The following is a 24,432-nucleotide window of genomic DNA, read 5'->3' as shown; positions in this document are numbered from 1 at the left end:
GCTTTGAGAGCTGTGTCAAGAATGGGCCTTACAAGGCCTTACGTCCTCTTGTAATGGCCTAAGCCTTCTTCATATGCCTTGGATACGAAATTTGAAAGCACTTAAGCACACATATTACCAAATCTTCATCGCATATTTATGACACTTCCCCTCAAGGTGAGACAAACTATGAGGTACCAGATCATGTACAAAAGTGTGAAGAACAACATACGAGAAACTTGAGAAATTCTACGGTGAGGGCTCGAGGAGAAGTCCAAAAAACTACTTAAGGCACCTTAATTCTTGGAGCTCTCCTGCCAAAAAGTACGAGTCCGTTGTAAGCCCCTCTTCGAGGGGCGCGGAGGCAGCCGCGCGAGAGGGGCTTAGTTAAGCTTAACGCTTGCAAGAGGTACGTAAAGATTCTGAATCCGCCATACTTGATATGAACAGTTGAGGTGCGAGTCTTAGGAGCTCATTTCCAAAGTTATCTTCATGGGAATCAAGCTGATCTGAAATGATAACGGCCGCCATGATCGACCTGAAGTCACTATGCTTTGTGCATGATTGGTTGTTGTGGTTTTCCAGTGAGGCAACCTGAAGTGCCAAAAAACCTTTCAAGTAGGCCAACACGTCGCTACGGCGGGTGGAGTTTGCCATATGATGATGGGGAAAGATGATGAGATGTGGGTGGTTGGGTCAAGAACAGTGGGTGTTTGGGTAAATTTTCAAAGCGATTGATTATGGTAGATGACCATTTCAGGGCACTCGATGTTTCGCAGGTGGAAACCTTGAAGTGCATCTAAATCCCATCATCGTTCATCATCTGCTTTACCAATCATTGAAAAACTTGACTCAAACCAACAATAAGGGAGTAGAGCCAAGGAATTCGAAAAAAGCAAGCACTCCAATCCTAAAAATGACACAATCAAATCTCGAGGCTACAACATTAAACTTGAGTGATCTAACAAAAGAATATTTAAACAAAAAAACAAAACCGATACGTTATCAAGAAACTTTTCAAAATTGGGCAGGAAATATAAAATGCAAACCAAGATCAATCATGAGACCTATAAATGAAGATCAAATCAAAATGATTATTGAATTATCTAATCGAGAAAAAAGAGAAATCAGATGTTTTGGTGCTGGCCATAGTCCAAGTGATTTAGCATGTTCCGAAGACTATATGATTAATTTGGATGAATTGAAAGGTGAAATCCATGTAAGTTTGAAGTATACATATTCTCTCTTCTCTGATGGATTCACATCTGATCAAATTGGATTTTGAAACAGGTCGATAAGGAAAAGATGACAATCGAAGTTTTTGCAGGAACACGACTGAAAGATTTTCATCAAATTGCTAAATCTCATGGTTTAGCACTCGGAAATCTAGGATCTATATCAGATCAATCAATCGGAGGACTGATCTCAACAGCTACTCATGGATCTGGAGCTCGATTCGGAAACCTATCAACATTTGTTCTTTCACTTTCATCGATCCTGGCTAATACAAATCAAATCACAGTTTCAAATGAAGAAAATCAAGATATCTTTAGAGCTACCCTTTGTGGTTTGGGTACTACTGGAATTATTACTAGAGTTAAATTTCAATGTGAACCCAGTTTTAACCTAGAAGAGATTGTCACTGAGTTAGGCTTTGATGAATTTGTTGATCGATATGATGTGATTGGTAAGAGTGCTGAACATGTTAGAATTTATTGGTTTCCTCATCTTGATAAAGTGAGAATTGAAAGATTAAACAGAACAAAAAAGGTATTCATTTTCTTCAATTTCAAAGTTAGAAAAAATATGACTGATTTTGTGAAAGTTTTTGCATTCTCTTAGGATCCAACTCCAACCCAAAGTGTCACAAAATCAACAATGATGTATGGATACAATCATTGGGTCCATCCTTTGAACCTTCTAATTGGACGAAGTATTCCTGGTCTGCTACATTACCATGCAGCACTGTCTTATCACTTCATCCACCAACCAAGCTCATCAGAAGATCCTGGTACAAATCATCAAGATTCGCATCCCGATTTAGTAACACAACGAGTAGCTGATAGTGTTTCAGTCTTTAATTTTGATTGCGGTCCATCTCAATATACATACGAAGGAGCCGTGCCATATGAAAAGACATCAAACGTACTCAAAGAATTGAATGTATGGATGAAAACTGAAATCTCAAAAGACGGCAAGAAACGGCTTCATTTCCCAGTAGAAATCAGACCCGTGGCTGCCGATGAGATTTGGTTATCTCCATCCTATGGTCGTTTATCTACTTATATTGGTATAGTTCAATACAAGTAAGTGAATCCAAGTTATAAGGCGTCTACAACTTCTACAAAAATACGCTGCTCCTTTTCTATTCTCACTTATAATACTCAATGAAAAATTACACTCAACTCACATTCCTTTTCTCCCTTCTTTTTCATAAAAGACCATTCGGAATCCCAGTATCGTATAAAGAAATCTTCAAAACGTTTGAAAATATTTTATCAAATCATGATGGTAGACCACATTGGGCGAAATCACATCAATTTTCAATTTTAGACTTACAAAAAACGTATCCAAAATTATCAGATTTTTTAAAATTAAGAAAAGAATTAGATCCAAATGGTCGATTTTTAAATCCTTATATTCGTAGACATTTATTAGGTGAAATTGGTGAACAGGTTGATATGCGTAGGTTCAAAGCTAAGTTATAATCATTTTGACTTAATCATGGCATTGTATCGCAAAGGAGAGGATGTATCTTTTTTAATTTGGAGTATTTTTTTTGTAAAATTTCAATAGATGTAGAATTAAAGAAACGTCAAAAGTATCTCTATTCCTCTTATATGATTGGTCTTTCTGTATCTATATTGGATGTTTACTTACCTCTAATATTATTATTGTTATGATTAGCATGCTTGACACTTTGATTTATGCATCTTCTCTTGTTCTTGGCCTCTCTCCCTCTCTCCCTATCCCTCCGGCCCTAACATGAAGGATCAACCCCCCAAATGATTCTTTTTTGATTTCAGCTTGTAGTTAATTTCCTTGCGGATTATAGCAAAGTGGTCTATAGCGAACCAATTTCAAATTTTACTAGCAATGATAAATTTAATGCTTCGGAGGGTCTTTGGACGCATTTATCTAGTTTTGTCATTGAACTTCCAGGATTTTGGAAAGTTTTGGAGATGGTACATAATGATCTAAAAACAATAATCATCAATTGATAATCGTCAATCTGGAGCTCTAAAACTCAAAGCAATGAGATATTCTCGAGATAAGTGATGCACATATGCGGGAAGTATGCACATATTTTTACTATATGACCATGGGAAAATGTTGAGTAATGGAAGGTTTAGCATAACCCATGCACCTGGAGTCAACCGCCCACTTAAAAGACCTCAAGACAGCTTGATACCTCACCCGGGTTTACTTCTCAGCCTTGCTTTACAGATATCATAATCGAGCACAAAAAATCCAACAATCTTTGAGGCTATGTTTACCAGCAAGTCAAGATAATCAATGATTATATATTACAAAGTTTTCGAGCTAAAGTTTTAAAACTTGATGTCACAAAAAGAATGCCAAGTGATCGGAGGCCACTAACACATGGAATACTGTCATTTTCAAAAAGCTTGTTCAAGTTTTCCCGCGCAGTAGAGCAATTTGGCTTGGAAGTCTTGGCAAGCTTTGTTGTAAAAGCACTCGTCCACCCTAGCTTCATCTTGGCTTATCTTAGTCTGTCTCACACTTGTCTTCCCTGACAGACCATCGTAACCTGAAATCGACTTTTTGAATGGAGCAATTGTGTATGAGAGTGATGGCGATGAACAACCGCAATTTCATAAAGCCTGGCTGAGGCAACTCCGAATCTAGACTCCCTTTTCCAGCCTTTTCCCCTTAAAATTCTCCATCCTGTGCCACCGTGACCCGACATTAATCGCACATCAGATTCAATAGAAACATTGCTTATATTTCCTTCTTCATCTAAAATTAATGGTCAAATCACCCATTCAAACCACAGCATCAAAATTGGCCGGCTTATGCTTTCAGCTGGTGTTGTATATCTTCTGGCATTCTATGCGCATTCAGAGTCGGTGCGACGGTCACTTGAAATGCTCAAGGAACCGCCTGGAGGAGTACAGTCGACTCTGATATAACCGATAGCTGTCAAAACCGATAATCTTGGCAAAACCGATAATTTCCGGGCATTTTTTTTTAAATTTTCAGTGAAGTTGGCTCTGACAAAACCGATACTCCGTGAAAACCGATAGATTTTTTGGGTATCGGTTATATCATCAGGTAGGACCATAAGCTGTGCTATTCAAGGTCTTTTAAGTCGTGCCGACTCCCAGGGGCCGGGTGGGAGAGCCGGAACTGGACGGAGATCCCGAGATCCCGGCCCTCGGGAGGCCCCGGACTCTCAGCACCAGCTGACACACGCTGACTCAGACTGTCAGCACAGTGTAAAACCATAAAATTAGGAGTCCGAAAATAAATGGCCTCATTGCCTAATCAGACAAGACCCCAAACACTGACGTAATCTGGAGTAAGTAAGAAAACCGGTCAATCGAAGCAGTACTCTGGGTCAAGGTCGAACAACTAATCGAATAACAAACTCAATGAAGTTGAAAATTTAAGAAAGTTCTACAGATATCAAGGATTATAACTTTCAAATAAAACACTTCAAGATGTCTTCATCAAGTTCACCTAAACGTGAGATTGAAACTTTGATTGATGTTTTTTATTATCTAGGAGGAATCACCACTGATCTTTGATTTATCTGATTTGATTCAATAACAGCTTTACCATTTATTTATACTTTTTCGGCTGGTAAGTGAATACACAACTCGAAATTGGAAACCTCAGGAAAAAGAAGGAAGCTGAAACCCACGCTCTTTCTTGACTTATCGCACTTTATGCATCGCTTGACTACACATTCGAACATTGAATATGACGACCAACTTTGATGGATGATGGAAAACAGGCGCGATCGCTGGAGTCACGGAGCTGCTGTGTCTGTATCCATTAGGTAATCATCAACAGGTTCTCGTTGAATTTGCCTCAAATCATTGATCTAATCTTGTTCATTCGATCATGGAATAATTTGTAGATGTCGTAAGTGATTCTGAATGATATGTAGGATCAGAAACAAACATTATGAAGTATTTCAATTGATGTAATTACTTGCTTTTTATAACCTACTTATCACAGGTTAAAACTCGGATTCAGCTGCAAGGAAAGGTGACTGTCCCTGGTCAAGATAGCTATAATGGGATGATAGACTGTTTTCAAGTATGATCAGCTCGTTGGATTTGATTGTACCACTTAACTTCAAAACTGATGTCTCTTGGATTAATTCGATGCAGAAAATTATCAAAACTGAAGGGTATACCAATCTCATTGTATACAATCTAATTCGACTCTGAAGGACTCTAACGTATCTATCAACAGGTTCGGTCGCTTGTATCGCGGTCTGGTACCTCCCTTGATGCTCGAAGCCCCCAAGAGAGCTGTAAAATTTGCTGCAAATGATTTTTGGGTGAGTAACCATGACCTAGTCAAACCAAACATCTTGATATCAATCACCCATCCTCATAGCATTGAAATTGTGTCTGTTCTTAGGGATCTACATATCGAAATCTGTTAGGGACGGATAAGATGACACAGAACTTATCACTTTTGACCGGTTTGAGTGCTGGTGCAACTGAAAGTGTTGTGGTAGTCCCATTCGAATTGGTAAAGGTAAATATAAAGAATGTAATTTGAAAGCATACCAAGATACTCACATAAGCCTTGTTTCCTCTAATATCATAGATCAGGCTACAAGATCGGGTATGTCCTGATTCCCAAGTACAGAATGGCTTCATGATCTAAGATATGGCTTCTACTGGAAATCCGCACGCGATTCTGTCCTCAGAACTCGACTTACAAAGGTCCCTTAGATGTGGTCATGAGGATTGTCAAAACACACGGAATCTTCGGACTCTACGGAGGACTTGAGTCAACGTTCTGGCGGTAAGTTTGCTTTTATGTTGTAGACATTTACCTCTTGATCAAAAATGATTTTCAAGCTGATGATCCATTTTGCTTAGACACGTGTTTGTTTTCCATACATCATTTATCAGATTGGCTTGGCCATGTTGAAGGCATCTTTTTATTAACATTAACGACTTTTGACTCGTGATGATGGCTCCTGTCACCTTTTGATCTGACTTCTGTTTTGCGATGAAGATGGTGGAACGGTGGTTACTTTGGTATGTATGATCCTTTGGAAACCAATTGATGATTACATCATAGTCTTCAAACCTCTACTAATCTCAACCTCTCAATAGCTTCAATCTTCAAGATCAAAGCCATGATGCCTAAGCCAGACGTATGTCAACATGTCTTCTGCTGATGTAAAAGTTCAAGCTTATGACGTACGCGGATGTAATTTGGTAGTCAAAAAGTCGTGAAATCATGAATAACTTCATTTCAGGATCTATTGGAGGTTGTATTGGAACGATGCTTAATACACCATTCGATGTAGTTAAATCTCGAATTCAAAATACATCTGTTCTACCTGGACAAACTCCGAAGTACGGTTGGACCTACCCAGCTATCGCCATGATTGCTCGTGAAGAAGGTCTTGCTGCACTCTATAAAGGATTCATTCCAAAGGTAAGTCACAGAACATTGGTTATCTTACTGTGGAATTGATTATCAACCATTGATCACTTTGGTCCATGTAGGTCTTACGTCTTGCTCCAGGTGGCGGAGTTCTTCTAGTAGTTGTGGAAGTTGTTACTGGGTTCTTTCGCAAGAAACTTGGTCCTCCTTACATAACTGCGTAAAGACTTTAGCTCATGTGAAAGGTTGTGTGAGTTGATAGTTTCGGTCGTTGGTGTCCTTGCTTAAACATCAACTACCTTGTAAGTAAACCAGATCAAATGAATCGTAAATCTAATTTTCATTGCCACTCTGGGTCTAGCAACCAATTCAACCATATGTATGTTGGTATATCCTTCTCAGGGCGCCTTCCAAAGAGCCTTTATGGGTACCCCAAAGTTGCTCATGGTGTACCCATGCAAGAATACAAGTCCTCATTGGGATCATATCGGCTGTGATCCACTCAGAACACATTAGCAAAAAACTAGTAGACTTAACTAAGTCCCTTGTTGATGTGGACCAAGCCGTACCAGCTCGCCGAGGGACTTAGTTAAGTTGGCAAAAGCAGTGTAAAGTTACTTTTGATTGTCTGGAAAATAGCAACTAGGGCCGCAGGGTGGTTATGGTATGCAAGGTATCTGAGCTAACACTGATTGACATGAGAGTTTGGGACTCATGATGATTCCAACCCACATGATAAAGTTTCTTTGCAGACAGCAAGTCAGTTATGGGAAGAGCTGTAGAAGTACTCAACTTTGAGCAGTTTGATACACCTAAACATTACTCTGTCGCTCAAAGGGCTTTGATTTGCATTGATATGAATCCATCAATAATAACTATCCCAATTGATATATCAAATTAGTTTCCACATATATGGGCTTAAAGATTGATCACTTGCTCAGATAAGTTTAGCTTGATCACATTGATCCAAATGTTCTTAAAATTCACTGTAGGCAATGGCATATGTAGGTGCATAGGAACCTAAAATGCTCCTATTAGCCCATCCAAAAAAATGAAGTCAGGTTTTGACCTCCCAGATTTCAGATATTTCTGAGGAAGATGCTCAGGTTCTTTTTTTGGAGCTTTTTTTGCAAAAAGGCTTCGGAAGTTCTGACAAAGAAATGCTTGGAATCCAATGGCACTACCACATGCTTCTGACACCGCAGGAATTTTATAAATAGTTCAAACCCGGATTGAACCGAGTTTTGGTGTCCGGGTTCGTAATTTCCTCGAATCATGGAATTTGTTCACGACTCGTTTGCAATACGTTTGCCAAATTCCCTTGAGCGGTACTCTGCTCGGTCTGTATATGTACAGCTACATCATACAACGGCAACACCCTTCAGCATCAGTCACCAAGGATTCATCAATTGTACAGAGGATCAAGAATAAAATTCAAGACTGAGGATGCATGACAAAGGAAAGATGGTTGAATGGTTGGAATCAGGGTTGTTGTTGTATGATGAAGCGGTACATACACACGCGGGGCCAACAGAGTACCGCTCAAGGGAAACCGGCAAACCTACACTACGGGTCAACGGTTGACAGCTCAGGATGTCCGTTGTTCATCCTCCCCAAGGACATCGCGCGGGTGACCGCAAGATACTGTTGTTCTCGAAAAGCTTGTCCAAGTTTTCCCGCCAAATTGCTCAAGTTTTGCGTGAAAACTCGGACAAGCTTTTCGAGAACGACAGTATCCTCGCGATGTCTTTTGGGCCCGGCTGTCAACCAATGTGACACGTATGAGCCAAGCGTGGAACATGTCCAACAGCTTGCTCACGCTTTGGCAGGCCTCTGACACAAGCCGAGGTCGGTGGCCAAAGCAGTTCAGATGCCATGTGAGTGGCATTGGTCTCATCGATCGGTCTCATCGAGACCAATGCGTTGACCCGCTTCGTTGTGCCCTGTGTGATGGAGCCCAGTGACTGCTTTCAGTCCGCAGGCGTCCATCACGTAGACTACAATGCAACCAATTGCATTGTAGCTGTTTCATTCAAATTAATCCCTTCTGAGAGCATAAAAAGCCTCTCTTCCACATATTTTCTGTGTACCTTTAGCTTGACTTTTACTTTCAACTTCTGCAATCTCAGCATTCTACAGAAAAAAAATACCTAGCCCAGACTTTGACATTTCATTGATTGATTGCTGTTGCCTCTCCTAGAATTTTACGCTCAATTGACCTCTGTGCCAGACTGCCACATTTTTCTCACTATCAGCAAAAATATAATAAACCGCTTGTTACAACAGTTCATTCAAACATCACTTCATTCTACTTCTAACAATTTTACGATCATCATCTGACCTGTGATCAAATAGCTTCAATGTCTAACTCAGTCAAAACCTACCGGGTCGCAGAATGTGAGTACCGGGTTGCAGAATGTGAGTTGTTCCTGTCTCATCTTGCATTTAGACTGACGTATCAATATCTTGTGTAGTCTTCGAATGTGAAGAACTGGCCAACTGAGAGAAGCAATATACCTGCTTGCTTTGTGCAGGAAGACCCACAACGGACTATGAGGCCCACATGCAGCTTGAAAACCATTGTTATCTGGTGACTCAGCACATCAGAAACAAGATGACACACCTCAACTCCCAAAGGGGAATGCAAACACAGGTTTCAAATCATCCTGTCACTGACAATCCCTCTGTTCAAACAGGTCATCATGAGTTGGAGGGTTATGAGTATTCCAGTGACATGGATACAGATCTGGATCAAGAAAATGTGTTTCACGCACAATCCTCTCCATTTAATTTGGAAGCTTCCAATTACTCAAATTCAGAATATTCTGGTACAATGTCTGATTTGTCAAACTCAAATTCAACTGTGGGAGCAGCATCATTAGATGATGATTCTGAGATGGATGAACTTGATGAGAACTTCTTACAAATACAGGCAGAAGTTGTAAACATGACAAAGCATGTGGACCCATGGTTTCCTGTGGGAAGGGATGAGGTAATGAATGACTCATTTGGTCAGTTTTCCCTCTTTAATACACATATACTAAAGATACATGTATCTCTTTTTTCTGGATTCAAAAGAATGTAGCAGGACTGATTGCTTTGGGCAGCACACGTACCCAGACTTCCAGAAAATCATATGATGGCTTCAAGCTAGCATCAAGAGTGATGCAAACCAATCTTCCATGCTGGAATACAATGTCTTCCCTGCAAAAGGTGCTTAGGTCAATGGTTGGCATAAGTGTTAAAGAGTTTGAATCACCCCTGGGTAAAACCTGCCACACCTTAGTTATTGAAGAGCAGCTGAGATTGGTGAGTTTATTTTAACTCATGTTTGCAGTTGAGGTGTCTACCTATAATACATATAACATAACACACATTGATATTTCTGGTCATCTACTATTCAGAACTTGGCCAACCCAATTGTGGCCAAACATCTCCAGTGTTATCCTGAGGTCCGCTCTGACGGGCTTGTAAAGGACTTTAAACATTGTGGGAAATGGCTTCATGGTCTTACAAGGGAATTTAGGGCCCCAATGGCAAAAACACCAGCTGGAGTTGTTTATATCTATGAGCCAGCACAGCTTAAGGATGGAAGTCTGGTAGTACCATCACATTTCTACCAATTGGATGGTGTGCTTCATGCAAAAATTTTGAAGGCAGAAATTAACATATTGGGTGACTCTACATATCAAGTTTTGATCCCAGAAGAGCCTGAATTTGGAATTCAGGATTCAATCAATTGTGATGAACTATTGCTGCCTTTCCCAAAGGTAAAGATAAGCAAGGCAGGTGGAAGTCTTATCAACCGTTGTAGGGGATCAATATTTCAAAAATCTTCTTCTTCAGACTTACTGGAAGCAATACCTTCACCAAATCCCTGGAGAAAGAGGGCAAATGGCCGTGTCATCCGCCACATGCCACTTACTCTATATTGTGATTATACTTCAGGAAACATCAGCAAAAGATGGAATAAACACATGTCCTTTTATTTCAATCTTTCGGGCCTTCCTGCCAGATTAGTTCATCTGGACTTCAATACTTTGTTCTTGGCTACTACCAATGAGGGTACAGCATTAGAATTGGCTGATGACCTGGTGGATCAGCTGAAGTGGGTTTTTTTTCTGTTTTCACACTGGTTCTCAGTACTGACATTCTTCTCTGTTCAAAGTGTCCTGAGCTCTGAAGGCTGTGTTGCCTATGATTCTGAAACACAAGAGGAAGTATCGATTATGGCAATTCCGCTTTGTATTCTTGGCGACTCGCCTATGCATGCTGAGGTGTCAAATACACGTCAACCAGCCTCATCATTGGCTCCTTGCAGGATATGTACCTTGTCGGCTCCAAGCATGAATGCAAAATGTAGTCATCAGTATGTGGAAGATTTTATGGGGCTGGATCAAGAAGGAAACCCAAAGCATTTTGAACCAAGATCATGGAGTGATACAGCCAATAAAAGCCGAGTACTGTGGCAGGAATCAAGGTTTCCAAATTCAATTCAAAAGGTGGAAAATCTGGCAAAACTTTGGGGAATTAAGGATCACACAAATCAGAATTTCATTGATGATGTTCGCAAATGCCATCGTGAATACCCAAATACCAACAAGCCAATTCAAATGGCTGAATATTATGAAAATAGATACAAGGATAGGTTATTCAATCCCTTTCTACGCTTAAATGGATTTGATGGACATATGGACACACCTGTGGAGGCCTTGCATGTTATCCTTTTGGGGGTAACAAAGTATTTATATAGAGATTGTGTAAGCCGCCTATCAGAAATTCAGAAAGAAGATTTGAAGCGCAAGTGGAAGAGTTTTAATTCATCAGCTTTAGGACGGGAAGCAATACAACCCGATTGCATGGTTACACATGCAAAAAGTTTAAATGGAAAAGAGTTCAAAATTGTCTTGCAAGCAGCAACATTTGTTCTGGGTGAATACCTGTCTCCATTGTATAGGCAAGTATGGCTTGACTTGGGTCATGTTGCATCAATGGTTTTTCAGCCCGAAATCAGAGACCTGGACTCATTTTGTAATGAATTAGACCACCTGGTTGACCGTTTCCTAGTTGGAGTTGTGCGCCTCTCAGCCCAATGGTTCAACAAACCCAAGTTTCATATGATGAAACACTTTACTATGTCCATCAGGCAATTTGGGCCCCCATCACTTTTTGCAACTGAATATTTTGAAAGAATGAATGGTGTTGTTCGGAAGTTTTCAATTCATTCGAATCGACAAAATCCAGGAAGAGATATTGCTATTTCCGCAAACAACTTCAATGTACTTTGGCATCTTTCTTCAGGTGGGTTGATAAAACATCCAACCAATGGCTTTTGGACCAAACCTGGAGACAGGGTCGTAGAGATCCTGGTGAATGATGAGTCTATCTCTGAAGCGCTTGGTTACAGCAAGGATGTCTTTCGTTGCAATTACCAAGAGGTCCCTTATTGTCAACCAGTTCCTCCAAGAATTGTCTCCACACGTGCATCTTTCAAAATCTGTGATGATAGATTACCTTGGACACCTGCCAGAAGTGCCAAATTACCAAATCAACAAACTGCAAAAGAAGGGTCTTTTATATTACTCAAGGTCTCTATTCCTCAATCTCCTGATACATATGATAAACAAGTAGGCTTGGTGAAGGGTATTTGGAGGACTCCAGACTCAAGATTAGATGAAAGTGTTGTGCTAGAGCTAGAAATGGCTAGGTTATCCAATCACCACCCATTCTATTGTATGAGGGCTGTAATACTTACTGGCCAAAAAGTGTGTGCCTATCCATGGGTAAGCCATTGAATCACTCAAGCCAGCAATATTGATATTTGACTCGTCATTCTTTTCAACTCAGGAAATTATATGCATGCTCAATGTACAGCACAACTGCTATGACTCAAGATGCGAGATCAAGCCATCAGTCAAGTATCCTAATGAACCACGCCCACTCAAAAATCTTGAGCCAGTTTGGGTTCATGAACAAAACCCTTATTACATCCTAAATACTGCTTCACTGATTTCAGCATCTCTTTACAGAGAGTTAGGCCTGATACAGATCATCCCATATACACCTTCAGAAAGGATAGATGCCATCACTATGGGCATACACCAGTGGGCAGATAAAAAAAGCAGACCAAGTTGGCCAAAGAAGTCAAGGCAGCCGTAGAAAAACAACAAGGGACCAAGGCAAACCACAAGGGCAAAGGGAGGGCAAGGAAATAACAATATTCAATAATTTGAATGTAAACCACATATTTCTTTGGGAGATGATCCATATTTTGGTATGTCCTTGATCTGATAATGCTTTTATCAGACTTTAAATATTCTGTTGACAGTTGTCTTGGTTAAATCCACATCTTTACCATTTGTATCATTCATTTTTAATAAAAAATGTTATCTTCTTGGACATTTCAGGCCTTTATTGTTCTGTTTGATTGTGAATCTGTTTCCAGATTGTTTCAATTAGGAATATCATATCATTTGTATTGTTATCATCTTTCCTTTTTGTTCAACAAAATGATGATGAATGAAAGATGATTCTTTAAAAGCATGTTGACTGTCTTTATTGGACTTGTCAAAATCTTTGTTAAATTTGAAAAAAGTCCAAAACCCCGGCACAGAACCCCAATTTGGGCCGGGTCAAGTTCCACAAACGTGGAGCTTGCTCACTTGAAATTGCCTTGCCCTCCTCTGAATTTCTCCTCTGCGCTGTCTGGACTTGATCAAGATCAAATCACCAATCCCTTCACATTTCTTGGCGTCGTTTTATTCTTGTTTTTTCAGTCTTGTTTCATTCTTGCCAAAATGAATCCAACATCAGGCCAATCAAACCCTCATCAAACCACATTTCCACCTTTTCACTATCATGTACCAGCGGGCCATCCTCAAGTCACACCCTACCATCAAGCAGTCAATCGACTTTATGACACCATGCCTGCTCAACATCATTACTTTCCTCCAGACACCCCCTACCATCCAGCAGTTCATCAACGGTACGAAACCACTCCCACCACAGCACCACCAAATCTGTATCCTGTACCAATTGGGCAACCTCAACACACCCCCAACCCCAATCACTTGTTTCACGGTGATCCTCCACCTTTAAATCTTACAGTTTCACCTTCACATCACAATCTCTTGCTATACCAACAATCACACCCTAACCCATCTCCCCCACATCTTAATGCCACAAGCTCTGAGGTGGTCCAGAAGAAAAAGCTCTGTCCATCTTTTTCCAAGCCCCAACCATGACCAAAGTCAAAGTATGCTAATCGCCGTAAAGAAAATCTATCACTTCCACCCTCATCAACTAGCTACAACCTTCTCCAAAACTATCAGCACAATTCAAGCTCATCTAAACGAGCACGCCATACGCTTCTAACTGACAAAGACTCCAATTTAAATTACAACAGCAAGGGTGAGGATGATGATGGGAATGAAGGCAAACAAAACAACTATGAATTTCCTGACGACCACTCGGAGGATCCCTTTGCTAAAGATGACGATGACGCATCATCTGAAGATCTTCCGCTAGAGGACTCGTTCAACCAACGTAGCAGGCAGAACACCCCTAGTACTGCCTCCAAAACTCCTGGGATGCTCAATGCAACTGACTTTGCTATGTTTCAACAAATTACGTCCCAGTTCGCTATCCAAAAAGAAGATATTACCCGCGTGCAACATGTATTTGAGGCAAGTTTTTTCCTTCATCATCAACGAGCAAAGCTTTGTGTGACTTATCTGTCAAAACCTTAGGAACCCGAAGCACGTAGACGAGACCTTGCCGTGGTATGTATGGTAGCTGAGATGATAGGTCATGTCCGTGATCTAAAGGCCCTTGTACAATCTGGTCCTTCTACTGGGAGCCAGACGACTACGATGCCTGTCACAATTGTTCATGATGAGTGGAAGGATAGTGAAAAACTACGAGTAAGTACCCAGTTAGGAGTTCATATATCACACATACTATGTAAACTCACTTGATCTCCGGCTTTCTCCGCCTCTCTGCTTACATCGACAGAACATGATAAGAACCCGCATCCAGAAATCCATCGGTCAATCAAAGACCGAATCATATAACGGTAATTTAACTAAAAAAGCTCAGCCAGTCGAGTTCTCACTTGAGAAGCGGGTGATGGTAAGTCCCAATTAACTGAATCTTGTGTGATTTGACACTGACAGCGTTCTGTCTATTCTCCCAAGAACTACCTTTGTAAACATGCAAACGACGAATTCAACCTTGCTCACCTCCCTCTGGACTTCTGCAAAGGCAATGTCAAGTCCATCCAGCTTACTCTCAAGGTCATCAAAAAGATAGCCACCTATCAACACAGTGTGTTTTGGGAGAAGGTCAGCCAAGGCCAAATACAATCTCAATTGCATCATGCTAATGAAGCATCATCCATCAGATCCTCACCAACCTATTGATGAAGAATAGGACTCGATCTGGCGCAGTCCCGAGTCTCAAGGGGCTAATCAGCATGGTATGTTATCATTCCATGCAACTGTAATGTTTCAGTCAACTTACCTCAAAAGCCATTAGATTGTCCGTAGCCGAAACCCTGACGTCGATTATCGCACAGACGATCAGATCTATGCCAAAACTTCATTAGAGGACAAACTTTGTTATGCGTTGATTGTAAGTCAGTTTGAACCTTTCCTTTTACATTTTCTGACATTTCATTTTTCTCATCAAGCGTATAATTGGTATCCAGTATCTCCGCACCCCCACCATCGCGATCGATGGCCAAAAACAACATCGGCCAAAGTCGATGTGGGTTTGGGGTGATAGACAGTTGGTGGCGTTGTCAAAAGACCCCAAAGAAGGGTGTGCTCGGTAAGTGACTTGCTCCTGTCCCAGTGCACAGTACACATGAGCTGATGCGATCTCAATCAACTCCTTTGTAGGTTTTATGAAATCCTCATGGATCTTGATAAAGAATTCGACGGGTTGCGCAGTTTATCTACCATCGAAGAGCAGACAGGGCGCAAACTCCAACTACCTCGACATATGACGTACACGCTCCCCGATGTGAAAGATCAACAACCAGTAGTGACAAGAGACAATTTAGTAGAAGAAGAAGAAGAAGATTTAGAGGAAGAAGAAGATTTAGAGGACGATGATGATGTAGAGGAAAATCATCAACAATAGAAACACTTTATAAAAATATTCTTCACTCGATTCCAATAAAAAGGAACCAATCTCACATTCATATACATTCATATACCTTCATATACATTCATTTAGGAGCAGATGTCTTTTATACAAGTCTCAATTCTTTCCTTTTTGTTAATTTTCTTTTCATATACATTCATTTAGATTCAGATGTCTTTTATATGAGTCTCAACTGTTTTCTTTTTGTTAATTTTCTTTGTTTTCTTTTGTTTCAAGTGTTCTCACTTTCATTTTTCATGATCCCATCAACAACCATCACGAACTGATGCTTGCTCACTACGCAATCAACCACTGGGCAAATGACCCTAGTCTCTTTCATAGAAGTCTTGAGTCTTTTTTGTTATGGTTTTTTTTTGATGTTTACGCTTCTGATGATCCCAAAAGAACTCTTAAACTCTCGCTCGGTCACTACATGTGTAATTCACCAGAATCGCCACTGGTCAAATGACCATTTGCTTCAAATCAAGAATGCCATATGGTGTGCACTGGGCTACCAGAGGTCGTACTGGGCTGTGGTTCCTCACCCACCCAGAACGTATTGAATGCATTTCTGCCATTCAATCAGCTTTCTCACCGTCGCGCGGAACCTAAAGCAAGGATATCGCACCAATGTCCTTGCTCTCATCCGCGCGACCTGCTCTGTGAGGATAATCAACCAAGATCGGGGGGATCTCCGTTGGATGCCGTGTCTTGCAACATCCAACGGAGATCCTGATTGGACCGTAGTGTATTGCAAACGAGTGCGCAACGAATTTCACGATTCGAGGAATTTCAAACCCGGACACCAAAACTCGGTTCAATCCGGGTTTGAACTATTTGATTCCCGTGGTGTGACAAGGAAAGTCAGGGATTTCAGGGATTTGGAGGACCAATGTCTGGAGCATTGAGACACCAAATCCCTCCAAGTCTTGTATACAAAGCAACAGAGTTCCAAAGTTTAACCAGGTGTCAGAACATGAGATGTCCAGATACTGCCAAAATTTGGGCTTCTCTTGTTCTGACAAACATTCTGGCAAGTTCACTGAAAATTGACAGAAGACATATCTGTATTTCATAACTGAAGGCACAAAGGGCGGCATTGGTGAAGACAATGTATGGTCCCAATGTTATCATATAGCAACTATATAAGACAGACTCTTATTGGATCTTTGAACCCAAACAGGGCAAATCTCCAGCAAAGAATTTACTGATATGCATTCAACTTGTTTATATGTTGAGCTTGTTGAAATTACAAATATGGAACACTTCAAATAAAACAACCACATCATTCTTGTCATGCTAGATGATTTTGCTTTGTCATTTATCCTTCACCTGTGGAATTATTCCAAAAAAAGAACTCAAATGTTTGTGTTTATTGATTTTTTCCAGGATGATGGGCTGATCTGTTTCAATACTAACCTCGGTTTCTGTTGTCTCACTGTTTGGATCTCAGCTCCTCCACCAGGTTCGGAATATGTCTATGCTGCCAAGCAATCTTCTTTAATTAAATATCTTGGAGATGAACTTGCTTCACACACCAGTGTTTTGAAAGACCTCCACCATTGTGTAGCCAAACCTGATTTGAAATCACAGGGGTTTAATTTTGTTTATAAAAGATATGATTCAGGGCACGTTCACTTAAGCGATTTCTGGGAAGAAATCACATTCTGCAAAATTTCAAGTGTCTATTTGGTGGAGCATGTTTCTTTTTTGGATTAAAAAATTCTCAGAATGTGATTTTTTGAAATGTTCAATCAACGGGAACAAGAAGTTACAAAAGCGCTACTAGGAGATACGAGTAAGAAGTAGTAAAAGGTACAATACATATGTTAGTATAAACAAAAATTAAGAATGACATCATTAATTGCCCTGATGAACAATTCCTTATAAGACTTGTCGCTCTATCCAATCTACTTCTCTTTCCCATCTTTGGGAAGAGAAGTAAGTGATATTTTATCTTTTCATCACATTATAAGTTTAGTTAATCATACAATTGTTTCCATTTCATATTTATATTTTTCCTCTTTCAAACAGATCAAACTCTTAGTTTTTGCTCCAAAGATCAGTTATTGAGTTGGATAACTTAACTAACCATCTATAATCTGTACCATCATTTAGGTATTAATTGTTTCAGAATCATTAATCTCATCTTTATCATTTCTAATCTGAGTGCTGTTGTTATAGGTCAGAGTCTTTTAGCTTAGAAGCATTTGTCGGTAGTTGTGATCTTTGTGCTGAAGCGCACGCTTTCAGGTGAATACATTATCTTTGGGAAGAGAAATCAAACTCTTAGTTTTTGCTCCAAGATCAGTTATCGAGTTGGATAACTTAACTAACCATCTATAATCTGTACCATCATTTAGGTCAGAGTCTTTTAGCTTAGAAGCATTTGTCGGTAGGTGTGATCTTTGTGCTGAAGCAAACGCTTTCAGGTCAGAGTCTTTTAGCTTAGAAGCATTTGTCGGTAGTTGTGATCTTTGTGCTGAAGCGCACACTTTCAGATCCCTGATCATAGATTCCAAGACATTCTTAGATTTCTGCTCAGAATTTCCTCAAGTGAACACGCCCTCAGGGTATGTGTTTGCATTTTAAAATTTACACAATGTGATTTCTGACCAGAGATTGCTCAAGTGAATGAGCCCTTACCATGAATAATGAATTCCTGATATGGAGTTTTTTTTGTCATGTTGACTACACATTTGCCCATCAGATATGACAGCCAACTTTGATGGATCACAGAAAATGTGTGCAATCACTGATGTTACAGAGCTGTTGAGTTTTCAATTGATCAATAATGAATGTTTTGATTAATATATCCAATTATTTACCACAAATGATTACTTTCTAAGATAAGTGAAGCCTGATTTTGTTGATCAATATTCTTCAGAGATTATATAATAAAATCCACTGTAGGCAATGTCGTATGTAGGAATGCATATCTTATAGTATACACGCAAGAGGAGACCTTCAGACAATCCATACAGAAAAAAGAGCGGAAATGAATGCTGAGGGCATAATATGTTGAGCATGATGATTGAGAGAAAGCACGTATACAAGTACAACTTTTTTGCTGTTTCCACTCGTCAAGTTTTTGAGAGAAGCCGAGAAATTGGGAGACTCTTTATATTTGAAAGAGATGTCACTCATCATTTCTCCCAACTCTTTACTTCCATCTGAATCAAACCAAAACATATCAGCATTTAGTCTAGTAGTGTAGAAAAAAGGATTTGATCAGATTGGGGGCTTACAGAACTAGGTGGCCGAGTTTCAACCTTAGATTTCTTGACTTGATTCCAATCTGTACTTAAAGAAGTACCATTAGATTCAGTATAACTTTTCATCATTGCTCGTTTTTGTTCGTCCGACGCGTCCCCGTATAGTTTTTGAAAGAGTTTGTTCAAAGCTACATCACCACCGGCATTGGGATCCCTATTTGAAAATAAAAAACCGCCTTCAGCGATGTTGGTGGAATAGAAAGAGAATCAGGTCACTCAACTTAGAGTTGGAACTTTCTTCTTCCTCTTTATCAACCGTCTTAGCTAATTGGTCCCAGTTTGTCTTTCGACGTGATGATGATGGATAGGCACTTGGAGGATCTTCGGTTCTAGTCACCGGTTGGATGGTAGCTGATGGAGATTACCAACTGATTAGGATGGAATTGAAGTTGGCAAGGAATTACAATTTGAGACTGACCTGTTGGAATTACTTCAGCTCCTCCGTCACCTTCAATCACGTCCCATTTGATTCCAGCTATCTTCTTCTTGAGCTTAAGCCTTTGAAGATAGAACACCCCAAATACCAAACAATAAGTACAAATGATCTTCTCGATTATACCACAATAGAAAGACTTACTCTATTTTAGAAGAGAGAGACTTCCAAGAAGATTGATCGGCTTGAATCTCATGCCTGAGTGGATCAAGAGCGAAACATCCTTCTGAGCCAGCCTGAAGCGCGTAATTGATTGTCAAGGATTTCGGCTGAAGGTCTACTTGAAGATTCTCTGGTTTGGTGTTTTTAATGAAGATGTCGAGGACCACTTCGCCATCGGTCTGATACCATTCATGACTATGAAATTGGTTTGCTTAGTTACTTTTTTGGTGTTTGGTTGAAAGGTGAGATGAGTGAATATTTACCGTATCTTGGGCGTTGGCTTTTGTTCTGACATGATTTCCCTGGTGAATCTGCTGATATGACTTGGTTTGGTTTTGTATGATGGGCTACCTGATTATGATCTTTAGTAAAAGGGAAATGGTTTTTTGGTTTCTTGACTTGTTGTTGATGGAATTTAATCAATCCTTTGTTCTCGAATCATCTCGACTCGACTCCACTTTCCTTCTTGGATGTCTGCGGTCCTCGATCCGATTACATAAGGCTCCGATTATGGTATGGCTCATCCGATCCGCCAGTTTTGCTGACTTATCCGTACGGTCCGTTATAACTTTTTCATCATTTCGAGTACTCACGTTTCCATGATTGCTTGTTTTGGGCCACTCCATCAGTACGACGATGATTTAGTAAGATCAAGACCAAACTACATAGAGGCGTTTTTTCGAAAATCTGACGCGAGACGAAATACTTACAACAACGTTTTGATTTCCTTTTATACTCAACATCGCTGCACCACTTGCAAATTTTTGTTTGATTACTCTGACTCCTGAGCGGCCACAGGTCATCCTCTGTTTGGGATCTTTTGTCTTGTTGAATGAATTTAAATTTGTAGCAGACAGAATGAGGGCCATTATAAACGCTCATAACAATACAGGGAATATGTTATTAAGAAGATACAAGCACTTCTGGGATAGTTATCATGAAAATAGAATGCTTGAACGGATTGGCGATGTTGTCCAACTAATGGGTCTACGAAGATCAAGCAGATAAAGTAGCATCGCGAATACTTTCGGATAACCAGCCACAGGACATGAAGAGAAGATCGGATGGTAACAATAAGATTACATTTTGCCTCAAAATGATTATGACTGTCAAGGGACCCTCGACCTGGCTCATTTGCGTGACTTCAATTGGTTTGTAAACTGAGATAGACTTGTTATTCCATGCCCTTTGTTTCCTTTGACTGTTGAATCGCTTATGCTCTTTGTGACTCTGGCGTGATTTCCTTTTGTACGACGCTTGTCAATGTGGCAGAGCGCTTTTTCTGGCAGTCTTCTGATACATAATTGGATACTGCCTTCATAACTCATGATTCCTTTAAAATGTAATACTTGATCATATCACTTTTTTAGTTTACAATTCCTTCGTCTTATTGTTAGGATCTGATCCCTAGACCTAAGTCAACGTGGGCATCTTTGAAACTTTGCAATGGCTATCAGTGTATTGACATTATCTAATCAATGCGCTACAGTCTCAACCAAAGGGTGTCACCGCTCAAGGTAAATTTAAGGTATGGTTGCCAGTTGTTGAAATCGAGTTGAAATGCCCCTCGAAATGAATCTTGTGAACTGCGAGAAGGTTGCGGTTTAAACCGCCACAATGTAGATGCATTATAGGGTGTTCTGATTGTGAGTTTTATTACCAGGGCCAGTGTTGCAATCACATCACTACGAAACCAATAAGCAGGATATGTACAACTTAGATTCCCGAATGACAGTCAAGATCAGAACATCAAAAACACACCGGTGCAAAAACACGGGCATGGTGGAGTCTGACTGCATACTGGGCGTGATCATATGCTGAATACACTCACTTTATAGCACAGTTTAAACAAGGATTGGCACACGATTTTCATGGCCACCCGATCGGTTTTATGCGATAGACGTCTGTGAAAGATGAGGCGTAAGCCAAAGAGTAAGAATTCCGCACAAACATCTCCTTTTCAACCGGCATAAATTGAGCTCACTTGAAGTCGAGCTATACAAACAAACATCCATTCAAATGATGCGCCCCTCGTCGCATGATAATCAAGTCACAGTGCCTGATAGCGGTTAGGTCGGAAGGCACTTCAAGCAATGAAATAAAGAAAAATATACATACCCCTTTGGTTGGTCGGGCCCAATATGAGCTTAACGGTGCGGCGAACGCGCAAGAGGGGCTTAATTAAGCTTGGACCCAAAAGATCGGAATATATGAATCTTCGAACAAGTCATGATGCGAGTTTCCGGACATTACCTCGGACCGAACTTGGGAAATTTGTTGCTCAAACTGAAGAATTACCCCTTGGCAAAAGACTCAATTCCCTATCTAGATATCTGGATTTCTAAGCCTTACAGCTCAAAGTTAGTCGAAACAATTTTGAAGGATCAAAAATGAAAAGTGAAAACATACTTCGTTGGGCGGTTCTTGTAAGGATTCCTTTTGCGTGTCTGTTATTACCGACTTGTGAAGTAGCTAAGGATATATATTTGCTGATATTACTTCAGGCTCCTGGTAGGATTGCAAGGTATGTTATAGAGCTTAGACCCATTTTGCGATTGGATCAAATCTTATGTTCCAGGCCTGGAGACTGCAACGCGACACTGATGCTGTGTGCTATCAGGACGTTTGTAGGCGATTTGTTGACCGATCCCGCGACTCGGAACGTTACCGATATTTCACACAAGGTAAATTTTGGTCTTCATTGAACAGATATCTTAAACAGCAGTTGAGCTGAACTTGTTGTATCATATAGCTCGTTGCAGTTGGGTCAAGGTCACTCGATAGAGCTCGAGGATTTATAGATAGTTTTGAACAACTCAAAGGCCAAGATGTTCGAGCCTATGGTTCATATGAAGAACTGGTACAAGATAAAGAAGTAGATATCGTTTATATTGGTATCTCCCATTTAATTCATTAAAATGTTGAAGATATACATATAAACTTATCTGTTTTCTTTTGCTTTTCTTTGGTTCAGCCTCTCCTCACAATTTTCATCATGCACACTCTAAATTATCTCTTTTAGCCGGTAAAAACATCCTTTGTGAAAAACCAATGACAGTTGAGTGAACTGATTAACCTTTTGTGAACGATTCACGGACAACTAATATTATTGTGACCTTGGCTTCAAATTCAAAAGGTGAATGCGGAACAAGCTGAAGACATTTTCCGAATCTCAACAGAGAAACAACTTTTTGCCATGGAAGGTTAGCGTTTTTGAATTTCAAAGACCTTTACTTTATAATCATGGTGTTCTTTTCTAAAAATACTTACACTCTTGCTTTAAACTTTCAGCTGTATGGACGCGATTTTTTCCATCTATACCGAAAATTCAAGAAATAATTGATACTGGTAAAATAGGAGATGTCCTACAGGTAAGTTCTCATTTCTTTAGAAGGAGTAACATACATACCACGTATTGAGGATGGAGTCATGCATCTCTTTATGAATGCGAAAAGGTGCAAGCGGATTTCGGCATCCCATCTGACCCAAAAACGGTCCCGGCAAGTGATAGGATCTTTAATCCTGAGTTAGCCGGAGGCGGATTGCTCGATTTAGGGTCAGTTTCTGAATTTTGGTGAGGTTTTTTGGGGCGAAGTCGACAAACACTTAAACTTGCTACAACTCTTAGGGCATACTGTTGGACATGGTTAGCGGAGACTTTATTAGCCCAATCCACATTATATGCGAAGGACTCCCAGGATATGAGCGGAAGTACTTACGTCTCGAAAGATATAATGATTCCCAAAATCAAAGCTTCTAGTGTGATGTACCGTCATCCAGAGGCTAAACCAGATTCACTACCAGTTGACGGTTCCACTGTAGCTATACTAGAATTTCCCATGGCTTCTGGTAAAACCATCCAAGGGTACGTCGATTCAAAGATTTTTCCTACAATGCCAAATCATAAACTGGTTTTTAGGGTGATTTCATCTTGAATTTTTATGCAGGATTATGGAGACCAGTATTACTCGTCCAACTTTAGAAGAGAGAGCTGTGACTATTTATGGTTCTACTGGACAAATTAGAATACCGTTTCCCACTAACGCTCCACATGAGTTTTTTGTTAGTGATTATATCAAACATACTGAAAATATCATAATATATAATCCAAACCCTCAGAAACCTGTGGAGACGAGATATTTTTATCCAATGCCAAGTTAGTAATCTTCATCACCCCAGAGTTGATGTGTTCACTGATTCGAACTCGATCGGTTTCCTTCTTGGGTACACCGAAGGTGAAGGACTTGGTTACAGTAAGTTAATAAATTATTATTGCCACGCCGTAAAAGCGGACTGATTATATTTTGACTTTTTTGGGGGGTTTAAGTGTGGGAAGCAGATGAAGCAGCAAGATGTATATTTGCTAAAAAACTGGAATCTCCTGTTGTCCCGCATCGAGAAACGGTCCGTACGATGAAGGTAATCTATCTTCTTTTGTAAAATGAATGATTGTCGTTGGCAAATATTAAATTTAATTAATATGCCTTCTGATCTTTGGCAGGTTCTTGATGAGATCAGACATCAAATTGGTTTGGTGTATCCACCTGAGGTTGAGCAAGCCTAAAACTTGGATCCAGGATTTATCAATTCGATTGGTTTTTGAAAGGCATACATATGTGTTAGTCTTGAGTTAGAATGCTCTCCTGTGTTTTCGGAGATTTGTTTCCAGTATCCCAGAATATTTGTATTTTCATGGATACAAAACTGAAGTGTTAGGGCACGTTTGGTAGCGCTTTTTGTAGGGAGTTTATTGGAATAAACTCCCTTGAAATTTGGAAAAAACGCTGTTCAAAAAAAGTCGTTTGGCAGCGATTACGGTACCCAAAAGAA

The 24,432-nt window shown here is 40.1% G+C and overlaps 6 protein-coding genes across 6 annotated transcripts; 5 read left to right on the top strand and 1 right to left on the bottom strand.

Annotated features, from left to right (window-relative positions):
• Positions 1-991: 991 nt before the first annotated feature.
• Positions 992-2,642, top strand: MELLADRAFT_25325 (uncharacterized protein; the record flags this gene model as incomplete). Its single annotated transcript, XM_007413552.1, has 5 exons — positions 992-1,198; positions 1,270-1,749; positions 1,822-1,990; positions 2,039-2,285; positions 2,420-2,642. Coding segments are annotated over 5 exons (1,326 nt in total), but the record flags the coding sequence as incomplete, so codon positions are not given.
• A 1,837-nt stretch (positions 2,643-4,479) lies between these two features.
• MELLADRAFT_72633 (uncharacterized protein) lies at positions 4,480-6,933 on the top strand (the record flags this gene model as incomplete). The annotated part of the gene is made up of 16 exons (XM_007413553.1): positions 4,480-4,522; positions 4,602-4,689; positions 4,777-4,806; positions 4,961-5,005; positions 5,087-5,091; positions 5,188-5,268; positions 5,343-5,362; positions 5,428-5,515; positions 5,599-5,718; positions 5,791-5,808; positions 5,894-5,991; positions 6,069-6,074; positions 6,208-6,230; positions 6,309-6,349; positions 6,418-6,636; positions 6,708-6,933. 15 exons carry the CDS (start codon positions 4,665-4,667, stop codon positions 6,807-6,809), a joined length of 921 nt encoding a protein of 306 aa, XP_007413615.1.
• A 2,266-nt stretch (positions 6,934-9,199) lies between these two features.
• Positions 9,200-12,744, top strand: MELLADRAFT_109557 (uncharacterized protein; the record flags this gene model as incomplete). The annotated part of the gene is made up of 6 exons (XM_007413554.1): positions 9,200-9,577; positions 9,664-9,894; positions 9,990-10,355; positions 11,088-11,233; positions 11,939-12,350; positions 12,541-12,744. 6 exons carry the CDS (start codon positions 9,200-9,202, stop codon positions 12,742-12,744), a joined length of 1,737 nt encoding a protein of 578 aa, XP_007413616.1.
• A 638-nt stretch (positions 12,745-13,382) lies between these two features.
• MELLADRAFT_90423 (uncharacterized protein) lies at positions 13,383-15,729 on the top strand (the record flags this gene model as incomplete). The annotated part of the gene is made up of 9 exons (XM_007413555.1): positions 13,383-13,781; positions 13,836-14,261; positions 14,334-14,507; positions 14,599-14,715; positions 14,781-14,927; positions 14,987-15,061; positions 15,121-15,216; positions 15,275-15,414; positions 15,486-15,729. The coding sequence occupies 9 exons, from the start codon at positions 13,383-13,385 to the stop codon at positions 15,727-15,729; spliced, it is 1,818 nt and encodes a 605-aa protein (XP_007413617.1).
• Positions 15,730-18,513: 2,784 nt separating this feature from the next.
• Positions 18,514-20,007, bottom strand: MELLADRAFT_72632 (uncharacterized protein; the record flags this gene model as incomplete). Its single annotated transcript, XM_007413489.1, has 6 exons — positions 18,514-18,905; positions 18,981-19,161; positions 19,229-19,358; positions 19,426-19,505; positions 19,585-19,797; positions 19,866-20,007. The coding sequence occupies 6 exons, from the start codon at positions 19,895-19,897 to the stop codon at positions 18,879-18,881; spliced, it is 663 nt and encodes a 220-aa protein (XP_007413551.1).
• Positions 20,008-21,840: 1,833 nt separating this feature from the next.
• MELLADRAFT_72630 (uncharacterized protein) lies at positions 21,841-24,425 on the top strand (the record flags this gene model as incomplete). The annotated part of the gene is made up of 13 exons (XM_007413556.1): positions 21,841-22,028; positions 22,107-22,126; positions 22,223-22,286; positions 22,355-22,496; positions 22,577-22,659; positions 22,739-22,805; positions 22,894-22,973; positions 23,058-23,158; positions 23,231-23,467; positions 23,550-23,758; positions 23,838-23,855; positions 23,930-24,021; positions 24,104-24,425. 13 exons carry the CDS (start codon positions 21,993-21,995, stop codon positions 24,164-24,166), a joined length of 1,212 nt encoding a protein of 403 aa, XP_007413618.1.
• Between the last annotated feature and the right edge of the window lie 7 nt (positions 24,426-24,432).

This window comes from Melampsora larici-populina, assembly GCF_000204055.1.
Source record: "Melampsora larici-populina 98AG31 unplaced genomic scaffold MELLAscaffold_37, whole genome shotgun sequence".
Taxonomy (NCBI): domain Eukaryota; kingdom Fungi; phylum Basidiomycota; class Pucciniomycetes; order Pucciniales; family Melampsoraceae; genus Melampsora; species Melampsora laricis-populina.
The sequence above is the reverse complement of the archived record's forward strand: the minus strand, read 5'-3'. Positions and strand labels throughout refer to the sequence as shown.